Source organism: Vigna unguiculata, chromosome 5 (assembly GCF_037176805.1).
Source record: "Vigna unguiculata cultivar grain cowpea cultivar isolate G323 ecotype 2 chromosome 5, ASM3717680v1, whole genome shotgun sequence".
Lineage (NCBI taxonomy): Eukaryota > Viridiplantae > Streptophyta > Magnoliopsida > Fabales > Fabaceae > Vigna > Vigna unguiculata.
This window is the reverse complement of record NC_140796.1, coordinates 47,741,340-47,759,206: the sequence shown is the minus strand read 5'-3', so window position 1 is coordinate 47,759,206 and position 17,867 is coordinate 47,741,340. Positions and strand designations below refer to the sequence as shown.

General features: G+C 33.2%; 2 protein-coding genes and 2 non-coding genes across 4 annotated transcripts; 3 read left to right on the top strand and 1 right to left on the bottom strand.

Moving 5' to 3' along the window:
* Positions 1-755: 755 nt before the first annotated feature.
* Positions 756-1,851, bottom strand: LOC146886500 (uncharacterized). Its single transcript, XM_085673475.1, has 2 exons — positions 1,036-1,851; positions 756-956 (listed from the first exon to the last, which is right to left on the bottom strand). The coding sequence occupies exons 1-2, from the start codon at positions 1,849-1,851 to the stop codon at positions 756-758; spliced, it is 1,017 nt and encodes a 338-aa protein (XP_085529601.1).
* Positions 1,852-12,619: 10,768 nt separating this feature from the next.
* On the top strand, positions 12,620-12,692 carry TRNAV-UAC (transfer RNA valine (anticodon UAC)). Its single transcript has one exon. It is a non-coding gene; the product is annotated as a tRNA-Val (tRNA).
* Positions 12,693-13,002: 310 nt separating this feature from the next.
* TRNAV-UAC (transfer RNA valine (anticodon UAC)) lies at positions 13,003-13,075 on the top strand. Its single transcript has one exon. It is a non-coding gene; the product is annotated as a tRNA-Val (tRNA).
* Positions 13,076-14,231: 1,156 nt separating this feature from the next.
* Positions 14,232-16,780, top strand: LOC114185193 (acyl-UDP-N-acetylglucosamine O-acyltransferase). Its single transcript, XM_028072772.2, has 4 exons — positions 14,232-15,589; positions 15,735-15,989; positions 16,156-16,275; positions 16,369-16,780. Exons 1-4 carry the CDS (start codon positions 14,519-14,521, stop codon positions 16,417-16,419), a joined length of 1,497 nt encoding a protein of 498 aa, XP_027928573.1. The 5' UTR covers positions 14,232-14,518; the 3' UTR covers positions 16,420-16,780.
* The last annotated feature ends 1,087 nt before the right edge of the window (positions 16,781-17,867 follow it).

The following is a 17,867-nucleotide window of genomic DNA, read 5'->3' as shown; positions in this document are numbered from 1 at the left end:
TTTTTTTCACTGCAGAATGACAGAAATTGTAGGTTCTTCCAATGGGCTGATGAAGTTGAACCTGAAAAGGAAGTACCAATAGAGAAAAACGAGGAGGACAATGTTTGTGTTAATGAAAGAATGCTTGTAGATGTGTTGCAGAAGAATGCTAAGTTGAAGAAGAAGTTGATCGGAGAGAGAAAAATGGGTCAATTGAAGATGTGTGCATTCCTTGTATCATGGGCAGTCACTGTTATGTTTTGTGTTTTTTTTGTGATGAAGATCAACTGTAACAGGTAGTGTGTAGGAAGATGTTATGAACTATTGGTCATTTGCTGTTAAATTAAGATGTTTGCAGGCATTGTGATATAACTTGAAATTGTTAGTAGCCCTTTATTAGTCCTTCTTTTTAGTCCCTACGCTGTTATGAACCTGTGTGTTATTTTAAGCTGTGGGATAAATCTCATGTATAGAGATTAATACATGAAAACGCTTACAGAATTAACTAACTCGATTTTTTTGCAATTTGAAACAACACCAGTAGTCATAAAGATAAAGATATTACAAAACAAGTCATTTAGTCATAAAGGTAACAAGTGGTCCAAACAACTTGACCATATTTGTCTAATAAAGTGCACACAAAAGTTGATTCATAGCTGGCTATAACTTAATAATACTTGCCCCAAAACACAGCTTTCAAAAATTACAATTAAAAATAACCATCCACTGTCATTGAAACAAAAGCACACTCTCCTAAATGTTCCTCACATGCGCTGTCAACTTGGGTTGCTAGAACTTGCTTGGGAGCCTAAAACCATAGTGGCTGCCACTCCTTTATTAGGCCTTCGCCCTCCCGTTCTAGTTGGTGGTTGTGATGTGCTCCCTGTGGCAGATCTGAACCTGTTGCTTCGTCTCGCTCCAGATGCACTGGGGGTACAATCACTTCCAGCATTACTCTTCTTTTGTTGTCCTTTCCCCTGTAAGTAAGATGCATGAATGAAGTTAAATGTTTGTAATTTAACTGTAAATGTTTATAAATTATGGTGCAGAGATTACCTTTTGTTTTTTTGTAGTTCTACAACCTCTGATATTGTGGCCGTATTGGTTACACTTACTGCACTTCATCTTCACTGGTTTTTTCCCTGCTTTAGAGTGACTAACATTTTCATCAGCCTCTCTTCTTCTTAGTTTCTTGGGCCTCCCTGGAGGAGCTTTGTATGTAGGAGGCAGTAGTGGAGTTGCATTTGTCTTTGGCCATAATTGTTGTCCATTAATAGGTGAAATATGAGGCCCATAACAAGCTTCATATGCCTCTCTTTTATAAAATCGATGGACATAGTCTTCAGGTTGTTCTAACTTGTAGTTAATAGTAGCAATGGCATGTCTACATGGAATGCCTACTAAGTCCCAAAAATAACAAGAACACCTATGATTTGTAAGATCAACAACAAACTTCTCCATAGTAAATCCTTGAGTAACTTCAAAAATTGCATCACCACTCCAAACAGCAATCCAATTGCCACTCTTCTCCACTTCCCTATCTAGCCTTTTACTTGGTTTAGGCATAACAACTCCAGGATATGCAGCAAACTTTTCTCTTAAAGTAGCAAATCTAGTCATCAAGTATGATCTAATCCACTCCATCATGGTAATAATAGGTTTATCCCTAGCTAAAAGTATTGTGCTGTTAAAAGATTCTGATAAGTTGTTCATAAGCACATCACACCTAGGGTATACACTAAATGCATGCTTACACCAAGAATGTCGTGGAATAGCAACTAACCACTCATATGCAGCAAGGTTTACCTTCTTCAACTCTTCCATTTTAGCTTCCCAGCCTTGGTAATATGTTGCTTTGGCAGCCCCCATCATGAGGTTTCTAATTACAATCCCTCCTCCAAACTTCTTCTTGTAGTTGCTGTACAAGTGTCTTAGACAAAATCTATGCTCCACCCCATGTAGGATTTCGTCGAACACTTGCATTAGCCCCTGGAAAAAACAACAGAACATAATACTCCTTTAAATACACAACAACAGAACATAAATTTAGATACACAACAACATAACATAAATAAACAGATGTAGTTTAAGAATTTACCTTTTGTTGATCTGAAATAAACACCCAGCGATTAGTTTGTACATCTCCAATGTCATCCAACAAGAGACTAAGAAACCATCTCCATGTCTCCTTACACTTATTTTCCACCACTGCGAAGGCAAGTAGGAAATATTGGTCATTTGGGTCCCTCCCTACAACTACTAACAACTGCCCTCCATAACTATTTTTCAGGTGACAACCATCAACACCTATAAATGGTCTACAACCATTAATGAAACCTTTCTTGCACCCCTCTAAACACATATAAAAAGACCCAAAACGTGGCTGCAGGGTGGGTAGGGGATGATTAATTTTAATCTTGCATGTTGTACCAGCAGACACTTTTTTCAACTCTGCAACATAGTCATACAACAAGCTATATTGCTTCTCCCCATCCCCTTCTACAATGTCCATGGCAATTTCTTTTCCTTTCATAGCCCTCCACCTACTAATCCCAACACTGTAAGTCTTCTTTATGTCATCTATAATTTCATTTGCAGTCATCTTGCCCACGTTTCTGTACTTGTCAGCAACAACTTTAGAAACCCAATCTTTGTTCGCATTTCTATTCGCAAATACCCTCCCACAACTATGTGAATCAACCAATGTTTTGACTCGAAATGTGTGGTTGCCTCCAACTTTACTACACAGAATCAAAAAACCACATTTCTTCTTACAAATAGCCCTAACTCTAACATCATCATTTTTAAGAAATATTACCTCTCTCCCATTCAACACAGAATACTCCTTTAAAGCTTGTTTAAACTCCTTAAGGGAACAAAACTCCATTCCCAGGCAGAATTTGAAATCTCTTCCCACGTCATCAGCTTTGAACATTGGGTACTTATGCACTTCCTCCCCTTCACAGTCCACATCGCTTTGTAATTCATCTGTGCTATATGTTGCATCCATGTCATGATTTCCACCAAATTGGGGTGTTTCAAAACCACCAGCACTTGCACTAACTGAACGCTTCCTTTTTCTCCTACTCTTTCTCATATTGGACCACCTTTGAAGAACATCTGTTATGTTCCTGCGTGGTGTATCACTGCATCCAAATCCATCATCATTGTCTCTATGAAGTTCTTCTTCACTTTCATCCAACACTTCATACCCAATTTCAACTGCACTATCATCACCACTTTGCACATCCACATCTGCAGCTACATTTGCCTCATGCACAACATCACCCACATTTGCATCATTCACAGCAGAAGCCACATTTCCATCATCCACAGCAGCAGCCACATTTGCCTCATGCACAGCAGCAGCAGCCACATTTCCATCATCCACAGCAGCAGCCACATTTGCCTCATGCACAGCAGCAACAGCCACATTTACATCTTCCACAACAGCAACATTTGACTCAGCCTGTCCGTCAGCATCAACAGCAGCTCCACCATGCCCACCATTATCATTAACACCAGCAGCAACTTCATCCTGACCACCATTATCATCAACAACAATAGCTTCAATAAACTCAATTGGCTCAGCAGTACTAACAACATGTTCTACATAAATCTGGACCTCTTCTTTTCTGTTTTCAGCATAGCCAGACAATTCTAATGCATCTTTATCTGTTACCAAAGGCCTCAAATCTCTGTCCATCCTACCTCTTTTAGGCTTCCACCACAATTTCACCATTCCGTCATATTTAAATTCATCATTTAAGATGGACAGTGCCTCGAAATATGACCACCTATCAGCATCCAGACCATGGACCACATGTTCTTCCCCTCCCTTGTATCTCAGACACCTTCCTTTAAAGGCCTCGAATTTCCCCATGTGGTAAAACGCAATCGAAAAACCCATCTCTGAAAAATGAAAGAAATAGAAACCCTAAATGCACGAAAATAAACACAAATCGCAACCAACACAAACCATAGCTAAATCAGAATACAACAACGTACATGAATCAAATAAAACCAAAGAAAATGCATCGCTCAAATGAATAAACCCATACCTTCAACTTCGTCTTCACCACGAGATACGACACGAAATGCCCTTCGACAACAAGCTTTCCCACTTCGACTCAAGAACCACGCGAAACCCCCTTTCTCTGCAACCTAGAACCAATTTCTCTCCAGCGCTTTCAAGATTCTTCTCCCTCACGGTGGTCGTCGCGACTGAAGTATGCAACAACGGTGGTCAGAAACATTTGCCTTTCTGTTCGTGTTTTACTTAGGTAAAGTGCTGCTCGAGTTTTTACTTAGGTAAAGTACTGCTCGTGTTTTACTTAGGTCAGAAACATTTGCCTTTCGCGTTTACTTCACTCATTCAAGTTAAACGGTACGTTTGATATTTCAGAGATTTTTAAAAAATAAAAAATTAATGACACGTGCCAACATTTTATGTGAAGACGTGTCAACATCTCACATGCTGAGGTGGAACGCCGTTTGTCACTCACCATTTTTTGTAACGTCGTCCTAACGGAAGGACCAATAACACTCATTTCAAAACTATGAGGACCATACGGTAAGAAAGTTTCGGTGAAGGACCATTTGCAATTTTTGGTGAAACTTCAGGGACCAAAAACGTATTTTTCCCAAAAATCTATCGAAGTTCTGATTTACTCTTTTTGTTGCAAGTTTCACACAGTTTGTGGAGTTTTTGGTTGCATCAACTACTAGAAAAGAATTATTTGACACCTATAAATATTTTACAAGATGAAATGTTTAAATAAAAGTGAATATTTGTATATCTAAAGAAAATTTAAAAAGGGTTAAATATGTTTTTGGTCCTTCAAGTTTCAGCGAAATTTGGAATTAGTCCCTCATCAAAACTTTTGACCAATTTAGTCCTTCATCTTTCAAAATGCGTGAATTTAGTCCTTTTAACCAAATTTTGGTAAGTTTATTTGACGTTTCAATCGTATTTCATGATAGTATTTAAATTATTTACATTGTTTGACACATTTTTGCTTCAATGTTAACTTAAATACTATCATGAAATGCGCTTGAAACATCAGATAAACTTAACAAAATTTGGTTAAAAGGACTAAATTCACACATTTTGAAAGATGAAGGACTAAATTGGTATAAAGTTTTGATGAGGGACTAATTCCAAAATTCACTGAAACTTGAGGGACCAAAAACATATTTAACCCATTTAAAAATATAGGATAGCGAATAAATGGGTGTAAACAAAATGTTTCGATTACCATAATTAAAGGAAACTTGAAAGAATTTATTGATTAAGATGAGACACCTTCCTTTCACATCATCATGCCTTTCCAATAATATCAATAGTTTGGGGATTCTCGGTGTACTTGGTGAGCATGGCCAAGTGAGCGAAACTCAAGAGTTTTGAAGCACTCAAATCGATCCACACTCAAAGCAGTTTTAGTTATCACAGCGGTTAACGGTACTATATTTTAAAATTGAACTATTAAATAGTTCAATAAATTTAGTTTAATGTAATTGAAAATTTAGAAAAATAAACAATAAATAAAAATATTAAAAAAAATTCAAATGCGTCTTAGAAACAATTTGATAGACTATTGAATAAAATTGCACAAAGAAAAATAAATGTATAATTAAGGGTATAATAAGATGAAAATGAAAAATACTTTAGCGATTAAAGAAAACTTTTCAAATATCAACCTAATCACGATGGTTGAGAGATAACAATAATTATTTTAGCGACATAAAGAACTCTTTAAAAGAAACAAAAATTAATAATAATAGAATAAAAATGATATTTTTTTATTACCTAGTAAATGATATATATATATATATATATATATATATATATATATATATATATATATATATATATATGTGTATATATATATATCCTCATCCCTATTCACATACCCAATTGAAAAGATCAGATATATATCATATTCATTCTCAGTCAGTGTAGGGATTCTCCGTCATAGAGAAGACGGGTTCAAGCAATACTTATGAATGAGTTTAATTTCAGCTATACTGAAGCATATACATTTTGAATATGATTATAAATATTAATGGGTGATTTGATAACGGTCCGATGGTAAGTGAAAAAATAGATCTAACAAAGAATAAACTTTGTTAGGATAAAGTTTAACTCGTAACTTCTATACCATATTAAAAAGTAAATTTTAAATGTAATCCAATATCATAAAATTGACTTGTAAGATTGACGAGATATAAATGTAAAACCTTTTAAATTACAATAGTATAAAGAGGCACCAGAGGTGTTTGTGTTTTTTAAAATTCAAAAACAAACTAGTAATGATAATTTTTACGTTGAATATTTGGCACGAAGAGAAATTTGTCTAATTTAAATGTGATTTTCACATTTAAATAAACAAATGATTTTTCTCGTTCCACATGGTTAGGTAAGAAAAATAAATTTCCCAGCATCATCAGAAGTCTTCCGTTCACACAGAGACAGACTTTAAGAATAAAATATGTAATTAAAACGGGAGTATAAGTGACAAAAAGAATAGATATGATATGATTAAAATATGTTAAAGGTTCAAATAAAAGATAGAAAAAACCCTACATTCAGAATCTCTTTATCAAATACATATATTAATCTACTGCTTTGTTCTGTATCAACTGTATAATCTATTTAAAGTTTTTAATACAATTTTTTGGATCCAATTGTTATGTAAGATTTAAAAAAATTATATATTATTTTCTAATAAAACAATATAACAGGACTCTTAATTCAAAAGAACCAGTTTTACGCTTTAGACCTATTTCACTCTTAATAAATGGCAAAAATAAGAGCTAGTTATACCTATATATAAGAATTGGTGATGATTAATATTATTCATGAAACTATCTTGTTTTGATCCAATTTCATCTCTAACTTTAGGAACGGATAAGAAGCAAAACAAGAGGCACCTTGATAAGGCTTTTACTTTCTGTAGTTCCATAATCTCTTTGTGTATGCTATAAATTTTCAAAATGACTATTTTACCTTATGAAAAAGTGACTACTAATTGGAAAATTTTCAGAACAGATTTTCTACATTTTTCAGAATAAAATTTTTGGAACAAAATTTTCAAAAAAGGATCTACATATTTTTAGAATAAAATTTTCGAAATATATGAAATGTATTCTGAAATTTTTTTCAAAATAAGATTCTCGGAACAAAATTTTCAGAATGTATACTTGGAATATCTTTATATAAAACTAGCGTAACACAGGCGCTATCGCGCCTGTGTGTATGTACTTTTTAAATATGTGTGATATTATATTAGTAGGTGATAATATTATAATGTTATTAAGTTAAAAATAAAGAAGAAATATATCAGAACAGATAAAAATAAAGTGAAATATATCAGAACAGATAAAAGAATAACCATTGATAAATAAAGAAGAAGAGAAGAAGCATAGACATCCGATTTTATAAAAAATTTGTAAAAATAACGATCAATTTTTAAAAATTTAATAAATTATTATATTTAAAGGGTAAAATCGGTATTTTGAAAAGTGGACACAAAAAGGGGAATCCCCTTTATATATTGTTATAGATAAGTTTTTTTTATATTTCATTTTCTCTTCTTTCTTTGAAGCGTTCCCTCTTATTTATCTGCAGCGGCTGTGGTGTCTAAAATATTTTCCTATTATGGAGCTGCATTTAGTAATTATAGGGGTGCATGGAATAATATCTCCTCCGTAAACCATGTACCAATCTTTAGGTCGCAGAGTTGATAGGGCTGCTTTTAGTTCCGTATATAATTAACATGTATGTACGAGAGATTCTCCCTTCTTCCCCAATTGTTTCTCTTCCCCAATTGTTTCTCTTGTACCCCCAAATGTCATAATTTATTATCATTATAACCTCATCTAAGTCGGTTATTGTAGGTAATTAAAAAAAGTTATTGGTGTAGCTTGACCGGATATTACTAATTTAAATAAATTAAAGTAAAATAATATTAAGTATAAATTTTTAGGTTTTACAACTGCGACATGTGTTTTTAACGGAAACAATGCACCTCCAAACTTCTTCTTCAGTTCTGAATAGTTCATACCCCTTACACCTCCAAATTTTTTCCGTTTTGTTCTGTGCTCTGGGCTCTCCATAGAAAATAAAAATCCTTTTGCTTTGAAACATTTTGCTGCTGACTGTGGTCCTGTTATTAAGCTTGTGGTCCCTCTTCTAACTACTTATGGTCCCTCTTCCAACCTCTCAGCCTGTGGTCCCTCTTCCAACCTCTCAGCCTTTGTTCCCTCTTCCAACCTCTCAGCCTCTGTTCCCTCTTCCAACATCGTGGTCCCCTATCATTTTTTTGTTTGACGCAACCAGGTTAGTGTTTGCATTTTTATTTCATTGCACCTTATTTTGAATGATTGATAAATGTTGTTGGTTGACTGTTATTTGTTGCTAAGGTAACATAAATGGGATTGCATGCTTATGAAATAATCATCAAATTATTGGTTGTCGACATCCGATATTTTTATTATATAACCGGATGTCGACGTTCGTTGAAAACACCACGTCATAATATAAATTGGATGTGGACATTCGTTCATTTTGCGTGTTGATTGTGGACATCCGATATATAATTTAGTCATTGATTTTATAAACATGATAATGTTAATTTTTACCATTATCCAAGCTATATTTCATTAGCAAAATCATCTCTTCCAAAACTTTTAACCTACTTAATTCTCAATTTTACCTTACTTTTGTAAATAAATACATTTTGGGCTACATTGATCTAAATATACCATTAATCCCCATTTTTGTGTCTTTTTTGTAGATTGGAAGCTTTGCTCCAAAAGTCCAGACAAACGAGTGACCCAGAATAGCAAGGAGAAGAGCAAAAATGTCAACAGGCGATACTGATGCTCATCGCCTAGCGACACCTGGACACCGCCGGGCGGTAGCTGGATGTTGTGCCCACTATTTTCTCGCTAGCGCCGGGCGGTGAGAGGCTTCCGCTAGGCGCCAGTTTTCGCTGATGTGACAAGTTGGCTCTTTTTCTTCTGTTTTCGCGAGGGAAAACGAATCTTGGACATTTTGGAGCTCGAGCAACGCGATTTGGAGCACTTGGAGGGCTGCTAAGGCTAGTGGGAACTACCCTCTCTTCCTCTTCCATTTCCATTTCGTAAGTTTGAGCTCTCCATGACAATGGAGAGCTAAACCCATTTTTGTTGGGGTTAGATGTAGCCACTGAACTTTCATGTATTTTCGAATGGTTTGAATATATATATATATATATATATATATATATGCTTCTTCCATTGAAGTATCTTTGTTTATGCATTTAAAGCTTGCTTTGTTTTAACCATTCATTGCATGATATTTGGGTCATTAGGTATTGGAAAATATCTCTTGAAACCTAGAATTGGAACAAGATACCTAATGGAACTTGTATCTAGGAATAGAACTTGACCCATTAGTTGTCTTAAACCCTAATTTGTAAAGCGGGTTTGTTTATTTAGGGATTCAAGGAATTGACTCTAAATAAAGAAACATAGGCTCGTTTAACTAAGGGATTAGAGTTTGAGTAGACTTGTGGGTTGACATTAGTAATTAATGGAGAAGAGTTTTATTGCTTAATATACATGAGAGTGAAGTAGGTGAAGTCTAACTCCAACAATATCAATCCATTGCATTTCTAGTCTTTACCATTTTCTAGAGTCTTCAAATATCCAAGTTCAATTTTACTTGTTTATGAAATATTTACTTTCTTGCATACAAAAACCCAAATTATGAATTTATTCATTAGTTTAAATTAGTCACTAATTACACAATTATTTAGTATACACGAGTCTTTTGGGAAACGATATCCCGGTCTTACCGGTTACTACTTGCGCGACTTGGTACACTTGCCAAGGTCTTAACAAAACACCGAATTAGGACATCCATTGTTGGTTGTTATAAACTGGATGTGGACTTTCGTTGTGCATTCTACAAACGGATGTCAGATGTTCTGCACTCCTTTTTGTTTTAATTTTTAATAGATGTTTATTAATTTTTATTTTGTGAAAGATCAATTTGTATTTAACATTTTATTTATATTTTTTTCTAATTTTTGTTTATTTTAAAGATAATGATTTATTAATTATTTTCTTTATTTAGTTTAATTATTTAATAAATGTGTTAAAGAAAAAACAAATTTAAAAACTTACCAGATATAGACATCCGTCCGTGTTTTGCTTGAACCGGATATGGACATCCGGTGTGTACCACAAACGGATGTGAACAACAATTTCTTTAATTTTTTTTTTGATACAGTGATTTGACAAACCAAGGTAATTTTTTTTTACTTATTAAGATAAAGATTTAATAATTATTATATTTATTTATTTTAATTAATTATTAGGTATGTAAAAAAAAATAATTTAAGAAAAGTAGTTAAATACTAAACGGATGTAGACATCCAATATAGTGTGGAAACGAATCTCAACTTTCTAAGTCGATGTCCACATCCGCAACCAAACATATATATATATGTATAAAATTTTCATTTAAATAACTTTTTGTCTTTGATTATTGATCCAAATTATTCAGTATATATTATTTTAGATATATAAATATTTATTTAGTAATTTATTTGTTTATTTTTTTTACGTATGTAATTATATCTAACTAATTTTTTGTTTATGTTAGTATTATTAAATTTTGTAATAGAAAAACACCAGATGTGAACATCCGGTATAATTTAGAAACAAATCTCAATTTTGTAAGCCGAATGTCAACATCCGTAAGCAATTTTTGTTTAATTTTTCATTTAAATAATTTTTTGCCTTGATTATTGATACAGTTTATCCAGTATATATTATTTTAGATATATAAATATTTATTTAATAATTTATTTGTTTATTTTCTTTATATATGTAATTATATCTAACTATTTGTTTTACAATATTATTATTAATTTTTTTAGTAAGAAAACACTAGATGTGGACATTCGGTATAATTTAGAAACAAACTTCAACTTTGTAGGTAGGATGTAAACATCCACAAGCAATTATATTTGTTTTTTAATTTTTCATTTAAATATTTTTTTGCCTTTCCGGTTTATCTAGTATATATTATTTTAGATATATAAATATTTATTTACATATGTAATTATATGTATCTATTTTTTTACATTATTATATTTAAATTTTGTAATAAGAAAACATCGGATGTGGACATCGGTATAATTTATAAATGAATGTTAAATTTGTGAGTCGGATGTCCACATCCACAAGTTATTATTATTATTTTTAAATTTATCGTTGAAATTATTAGTTTTTATTTCATTTATTATATTTAATATTTTCCTTTTGATTCTTTGTTAATTAATTGTAGGTGATTATAATTGTGGAAGATTATCATTTGGGTTTTCTGGATTCTCAAAAAAATTCTAGTTTGGCGTCAGAATTTTCTTCTTTCATTCATATTATATGCAAAGAAGATTATACCTCTAACTCTACAACCGATGAGGTCTTTCCCACATGTGAAGATTTAATTAAGTGAGTTAGAGGTGTGACTTTTGATCTTGGTCTCGTTGTTATTATTCCAAGATCCAATAAATATAATGGACAACCCAGAAGAAAGACATATGTATTATTAGGCTGTGAAAGAGGTGGAAAGTAGAGGAAATACAAATCTGATGCGGAACCCAATTTATCTGGCACAAGAAAATGTGAGTGTCAATTTAAATTGAGAGGCAAACCCATCCCTAGTGGGAAATGGTGGGTGTTGAACCTAATATGTGGTCAAATATGTTTTTGGTCCATCGGCTTTTAGTAAAAATTGGAATTAGTCCATATTCAAAACTTTAGCCCAATTTAGTCCCCTGACTTTAGAACTGTGTGGATTTAGTCTTTTTAATCAAATTTTGTTAAGTTTATTTCACGTTTTAAATGCATTTCATAATAGTATTTGAGTTGTTTACTCCGTTTGATACATTTTTGTTTCAATGTTAGCTAATAAACTATCATAAAATATATTTGAAACATCAAATAAACTTAATAAAATTTGGTTAGAATAACTAAATCCACGTAGTTCTAAAGTTGGGAGACTAAATTGGGCTAAAATCTTGAGGAAAGACTAATTTCAATTTTCAATAAAAGTTAAAGACCAAAAACATATTTAACCTTTCTTTTTATGAAAAGAAACATGTGGGTTGACTTGGGCTCCTGTTTACTAAATTTGGACCCAAAATACAAAATTAAAAGTGGGTCTTACATTCTTTCCAACAACATAAATTTTTTACTTGGAAAATTGATATTTACCAGAAAACAAATATGGATATGTCTTCCTCATATCCTCCTTTCACTGAGAAATTCTCTCTAATATGCACATCCTTAACATCTAGCATATGAGACAAATTAGGTACATACTTTCTCAATTAGAAAACATGAAAAACTGAGTGAAAATTAGCCAACTGAAAATATTTTAATTTTTCATATAAAAAACCTAACAAAATAAAAATACCTATTATCATGAATATTTAATTAAAACACCAAATTTACAAATGACATAGTCCGTGACCATATTAATTTTTGGTGATGTTATAACTTTTAGTATGCGTTTTAGAAGATTTGGGCAAGGTCTACCTTTAGTTTTAAATCCTAGAATTTCTAGTTAACAAAATTATATAGAGTTGCTGTGGTGTAGTGGTTATCACGTTAGTCTTACACACTAAAGGTCCCCAGTTCGATCCTGGGCAGCAACAAATATTAAACTTTTTGGCTCTCTCAAAAATCAGTTTACTTTCTACAAATTTTAGTTCACTAAAATTAAATGTTTTAGTAACACTTAACTTATAAGTTGCTGTGGTGTAGTGGTTAACACTTTAATCTTGTACATTAAAGGTTCTCCGTTCAATCCTGGTCAGTATCATTTGTTTTATCGTTTTCATTTTTATAATAATTGTGGAATTACAAGATGTTAATTTTAAATGGTTTCAAAATTGAATTAAACTCAAATAAAAATAAGAATTAAAATAAATCAAAGTAAAGAAATTAAATGTTACGAGATGTGAAGTTGCTGTGGTGTAGTGGTCATTACGTTAGTTTTACACACTAAAGGTCCCCAGTTTGATCCTGGGCAGTAACATTGTGTTTTAATTTTTCATTTTTATAATAATTAAAAAAGTATAATTTTTTTCCCAGTAATTTAAGTGAATTATTAATTCATATGTTTGAATTGATTTTAATTTCATATATTTGTATACTATTTGTATATTCATTTTCACAATCATACTTTAAGTCACATTTCTCACTGATACAACATCTTTAGTTTCTCTTTTATTTGTTTTCTCTTCTCTTCGATGAACCATAACACAATTCAAATGGATACAAAATTGTTGTTAAGACTGTTATCAGTGCTTCTTCTCATTCCCAATGCTGACCTCACATTTTTTTCCAGAAATGATTTATCAGTTATCAAGCAAATTTCTTTATTTCCCTTTTTGGAATTACGAAATGCATAATTAGGAATTCGTATTTTTAAGAGAACAGAGAAGTAGGGCCCTGAAATTTGTATATTCAGATGATTCATTTCATTTTGATGAGTTGCCAATTTTTTTCCATTGTCGTTCTCTAGTTAGCATCAACCTTTTATTGATGATTTTTTTTTTCGTAAAGCATATTATTAATGTTTGATAACAATATTGAACCAAATCATTATTAAAATAATTAAATTAATAATTGAAGAAAAAAAAAGAATATCTGTTCAAAATTCGAATCTACCCATAACACTTCCCTTTCGCTACGCTACCACCCCGTCCAAAATAGAGAACGTTGTAGCAATAATGAGTTAATTAATTAAAAATCATTCATTAAAATCATTCACTTTCTGTGAAAATTGAAGGGACTCTCAAATTTCTGTTAATATTGGTTTCGTGTCTGAGTTTGTATAAGGCTTTTCATCTTCCTTCTTCTTCCCTCTCCTTTTTCCCTCACTTTCTCTATCTCTTTCTCTCCAAGCACCTTCCAATTCTTCGTGTTCTGCTATACATGGAGATGTCAATGGAGGATTCGTGCTCGTACGAGATTCTCTCCGTGGTTCTCGATGCTTTCCTCCGACGCAGACGATCTCCAAGATTACCGAACAGTTCTATACCGATTGCGCCTCGAATATCTCCTTTAAGGGCGTCGTGTTAAGGTCCCTTTTACCGCTCTCCAAATTTGTCAATCGCTTTTCGTTTTTCGCTGTTTGAACTTGGAATTCCAACACTAGGATATCGTTGACTCATGCTTTGTTTTCCATTCGTGAAATCATTTGTTCTTAGTTACTTAGAGTGGTTCATTATCTCTGTGCGAACTTTGGATATGGGAGAATTTTCCGTCAGTTAGTATCGGATAATTCTCCGTTATGCTATTTTAGGGTTTGGCACGGAGTCTGTGGTGTCTCCGAGACCTTGAGATCTGGGATATGGTTAGGAGTTTCGTGGTTTTATGATTTTGGAGAGGTTCCTGTTGTCTTTGTGTGTTAATTGGCTATTGGAGATTATCTGGTGTTGAATTTTACGTTTACTGTTTGTTTGGGAAAATTTTAATGGCTGGGAAGTTGGAATTGGGGCCTCCGAAGTCTGATGTTTCCAATCCGAAGGAACTGGCTGCGAGAAAGATACTGAAAATTGTTAGATCTCAAGGGCATCCGTATGTTGAGTTGCGTGAGAATGGGAAAAAATTCATTTATTTCTGCACTCTGTGTCTTGCACCGTGTTATAGTGACGATGTTCTGTTTGATCACTTGAAAGGTAATCTTCATAAGGAGAGATTGTCTGCTGCTAAGGTTACCCTGCTAGGACCGAAACCATGGCCTTTTAACGATGGTCTTGTTTTCTTTGATACTTCTATTGAAAGTGATAGAGACTTGGAAGTTGCAGATAGTTACCGAAACAGGTTGTTGAAATTTAATAACAACGACAATAGTCTTGCAATTGTTAAGTTTGGGGAAGGGGTTCAGCCAAGTGCTGAACCATGTTCGACTGATGGCGTGCAAGATGATGAGTGTGGACTAGTGATTCCTCATTTGCTGATTGGAGATGAAATATTTGATGTAAAAGTCAGCGAAGTGGGCTTGGGGAAGATTGCTGCAAGATTTCTTGAGAAGTGCAGCGCGTTGAGTGGAATTAAAAGAATATGGTGTGAATGGTTAGGAAAAAAAAGTAATAATCAACAAGATGGTGTTGAGGTTCTAGAGCATGATTTTGCAATTGTAAATTTTGCTTACAATTATGATCTTGGTCGGTCTGGTTTGCTTGATGATGTCAAGTCATTACTTCCGTCTGCTTCTGGTGGCCGAAAGGGAAAGACATCATTGTCTGACTCTGATGATATTAGTGATTCTTTAAGCAATCAGTATGATTCGTCTGCGGAAGAGTCTTCTGATTCAAACAATTCCACTACTCGATTAACGCTAGATCAATTCAACAATCATCATCTTTGTACAAGGTTCATTTCAAGCAAGGCTGTTAGGAAAGAATTGAGACGGAAGCAGCGACTGGCAGCAGAGAAAGTATGCAACATCTGTCAACAAAAAATGCTTCCCGGTAAAGATGTAGCTGCACTTTTGAATTTGAAGACTAGAAGGGTAGCGTGCAGTAGTCGGAATAAAACTGGGGTAAAGACATTTTATTAGTGTTCTGATTTTATATAGTTTTGCTATATTGGTTTGTTTGATAATAATGAGCTTGAGATATTTAAACTTCATTATATGCATATTTCATTTACTAAATTAGACAATTTACATTGGCATATATCTGCAGGCATTTCACGTGTTCCATACATCCTGCCTTATACACTGGATAATCTTGTGTGAATTTGAAATAATCACAAATCATTTAGTTCGTCCAAATGTTAGACGAATAGTGAAGAGAAAGATTGCGTCAGATGGTGAGAAAATTGGAAAAGAAAAAGATATAGAAAAGCATATAAGAACTGTATTCTGCCCAGAGTGCCAAGGTACTGGTATGGTCATTGATGGAGATGGGGTTGAACAGCCAGAATTTTCTTTGTCTCAGGTTTGTTTATTATATGATAATTCTTGCTTAATTCTCCAGCTTACCAAATACTTAAATTCTATCTTGTTTTTAGCACCATTGTTTCTGTTCTTGGTAAAATACTTGTCATGTGTTCAGAAAACAAATTTACTTGGAATTTATCGGATATTGCTTAATCTTCTTGCAGATGTTCAAATTCAAAATAAAAGCATGTGATGCACGCAGAGAATGGATCAAGAGCCCCGAAGTTTTGCAGAATTGCTCAACTGGGTTTCACTTCCCTTCACAATCAGAAGAGATATTCGAGGTCTTTAATATTTCTGCATTTATTTTAATTAAATATTATATGTTCAATTGTGTATCATCTGTAGTAAATTTATTGTGAACGCTTTGGTTTCAGGAAAAAGTGGAACCCATAAATATGCTGCATTTTTATCGTGCTGATGTTTAGAGTGGGACATAACCGAGCAAATGTTTCGTTTACATCTGATTATATTTTCAAGAATTGTGTGTAACTTTTTAGGTAAATGTTCGTTGATAGACTTGGTTATATAACCTCGTAGATAGTGACCAGATTAAACATTGTGTATACCTGTTGCTAATGAGTTTGTGTAAGTGTACATTGTTGGCAATGTACATGTGTAAAGGGATTGCAAGCTCACCTCGTGGTAGAGTGCCACCGTGCCACCCTTGTTAGCTCACCTTTTATTTCTGTGTTCTTTTGTGACTAATATCGGTGAACACTGATTGCAAGCAACTATGTACCAATAGAAATCCTGCTTTATTACAATACATTATCATTAATTTACTAAGGCTTTACGCTGAATCTTGTAATTCCAAGGATGACTTGTAACTATTCGGTATATGCGGTTACTTCCTTGTTACCTGTTCCAACATTATGTGTCGGGAACGAGAGGCCAAAGTTAAATCTTTCGGTTTGAACATTAAAGATAGAATTTGTATTTCAGAAGGCAGCTATGCATATTTTGTACTACAAGTTAATTTTATTAAACGTTATTTTCATCTGTCTTTGGGGTGTATGTTACTTGAAAAATAGAGATTGGAATGGAAAAGTGAGTAAATGGAGTGTTGGCTGGTTTTAAGCGATTTTTTTGTAAGTGTTCTATTTCGATTAAAGGATTATTGTAGTTGACCCGATTTATTTGTACTAGTTATTTACATGTCTCATGAATATATAATGTCAAAAGGTTGTGCTAAGAAAATTGTTATAGATGTTGAACTATAGTGGTATATATGATTTCAATATTTCAAAACAGAAATTGAAAAGAGGATTACTATCTATTTATCTATTTATAAATTCTATAGGTCCGCAAAAAGACTCATTAAACCCTTTATAATATCTTGGCACGTGTTATTAGTTGTGTTATTTATTGTTTTTTAGCTTGCTTTGGTAGTTAAAAAGTTTGTTCTTGAAACTTCTTGATACAAGTACTCCATAATTTTGAAAAGCAACCTCATTCTGTCAATCTTTTTTCTGCGTTGCATTGAAGATCAATCTATCATAAACTTAAGTTTTCTTCGTTTTGTACTTGTTCATGTCACGATAAAAACTCCATTTTCTCCTCCATGTTTTACTTCCCAACGCCTATTATGATAGGAGTTTTTTCCTACTTGAAGATTCTCCTCGTTGTGTTTTTTGCTTTACTTTGTTTATCAGTAGAGTTTCTAAGGGGATGATTACTGAGTACTTTTACTTTCAGTTGACACAATAGCGTAGTACGTATATACTTGTTTCTTAAGATGTCCATGGAGCAAGATATTATTAACATTTAATTGTTGTAATGGCCAATCAATGTTGATTGTAAGAGATAACAGTACCCTAATACTACTCACTAGTTTTTTTTTTTCCTTATGGTAAAGGATCAGAGTCCAAGTTGC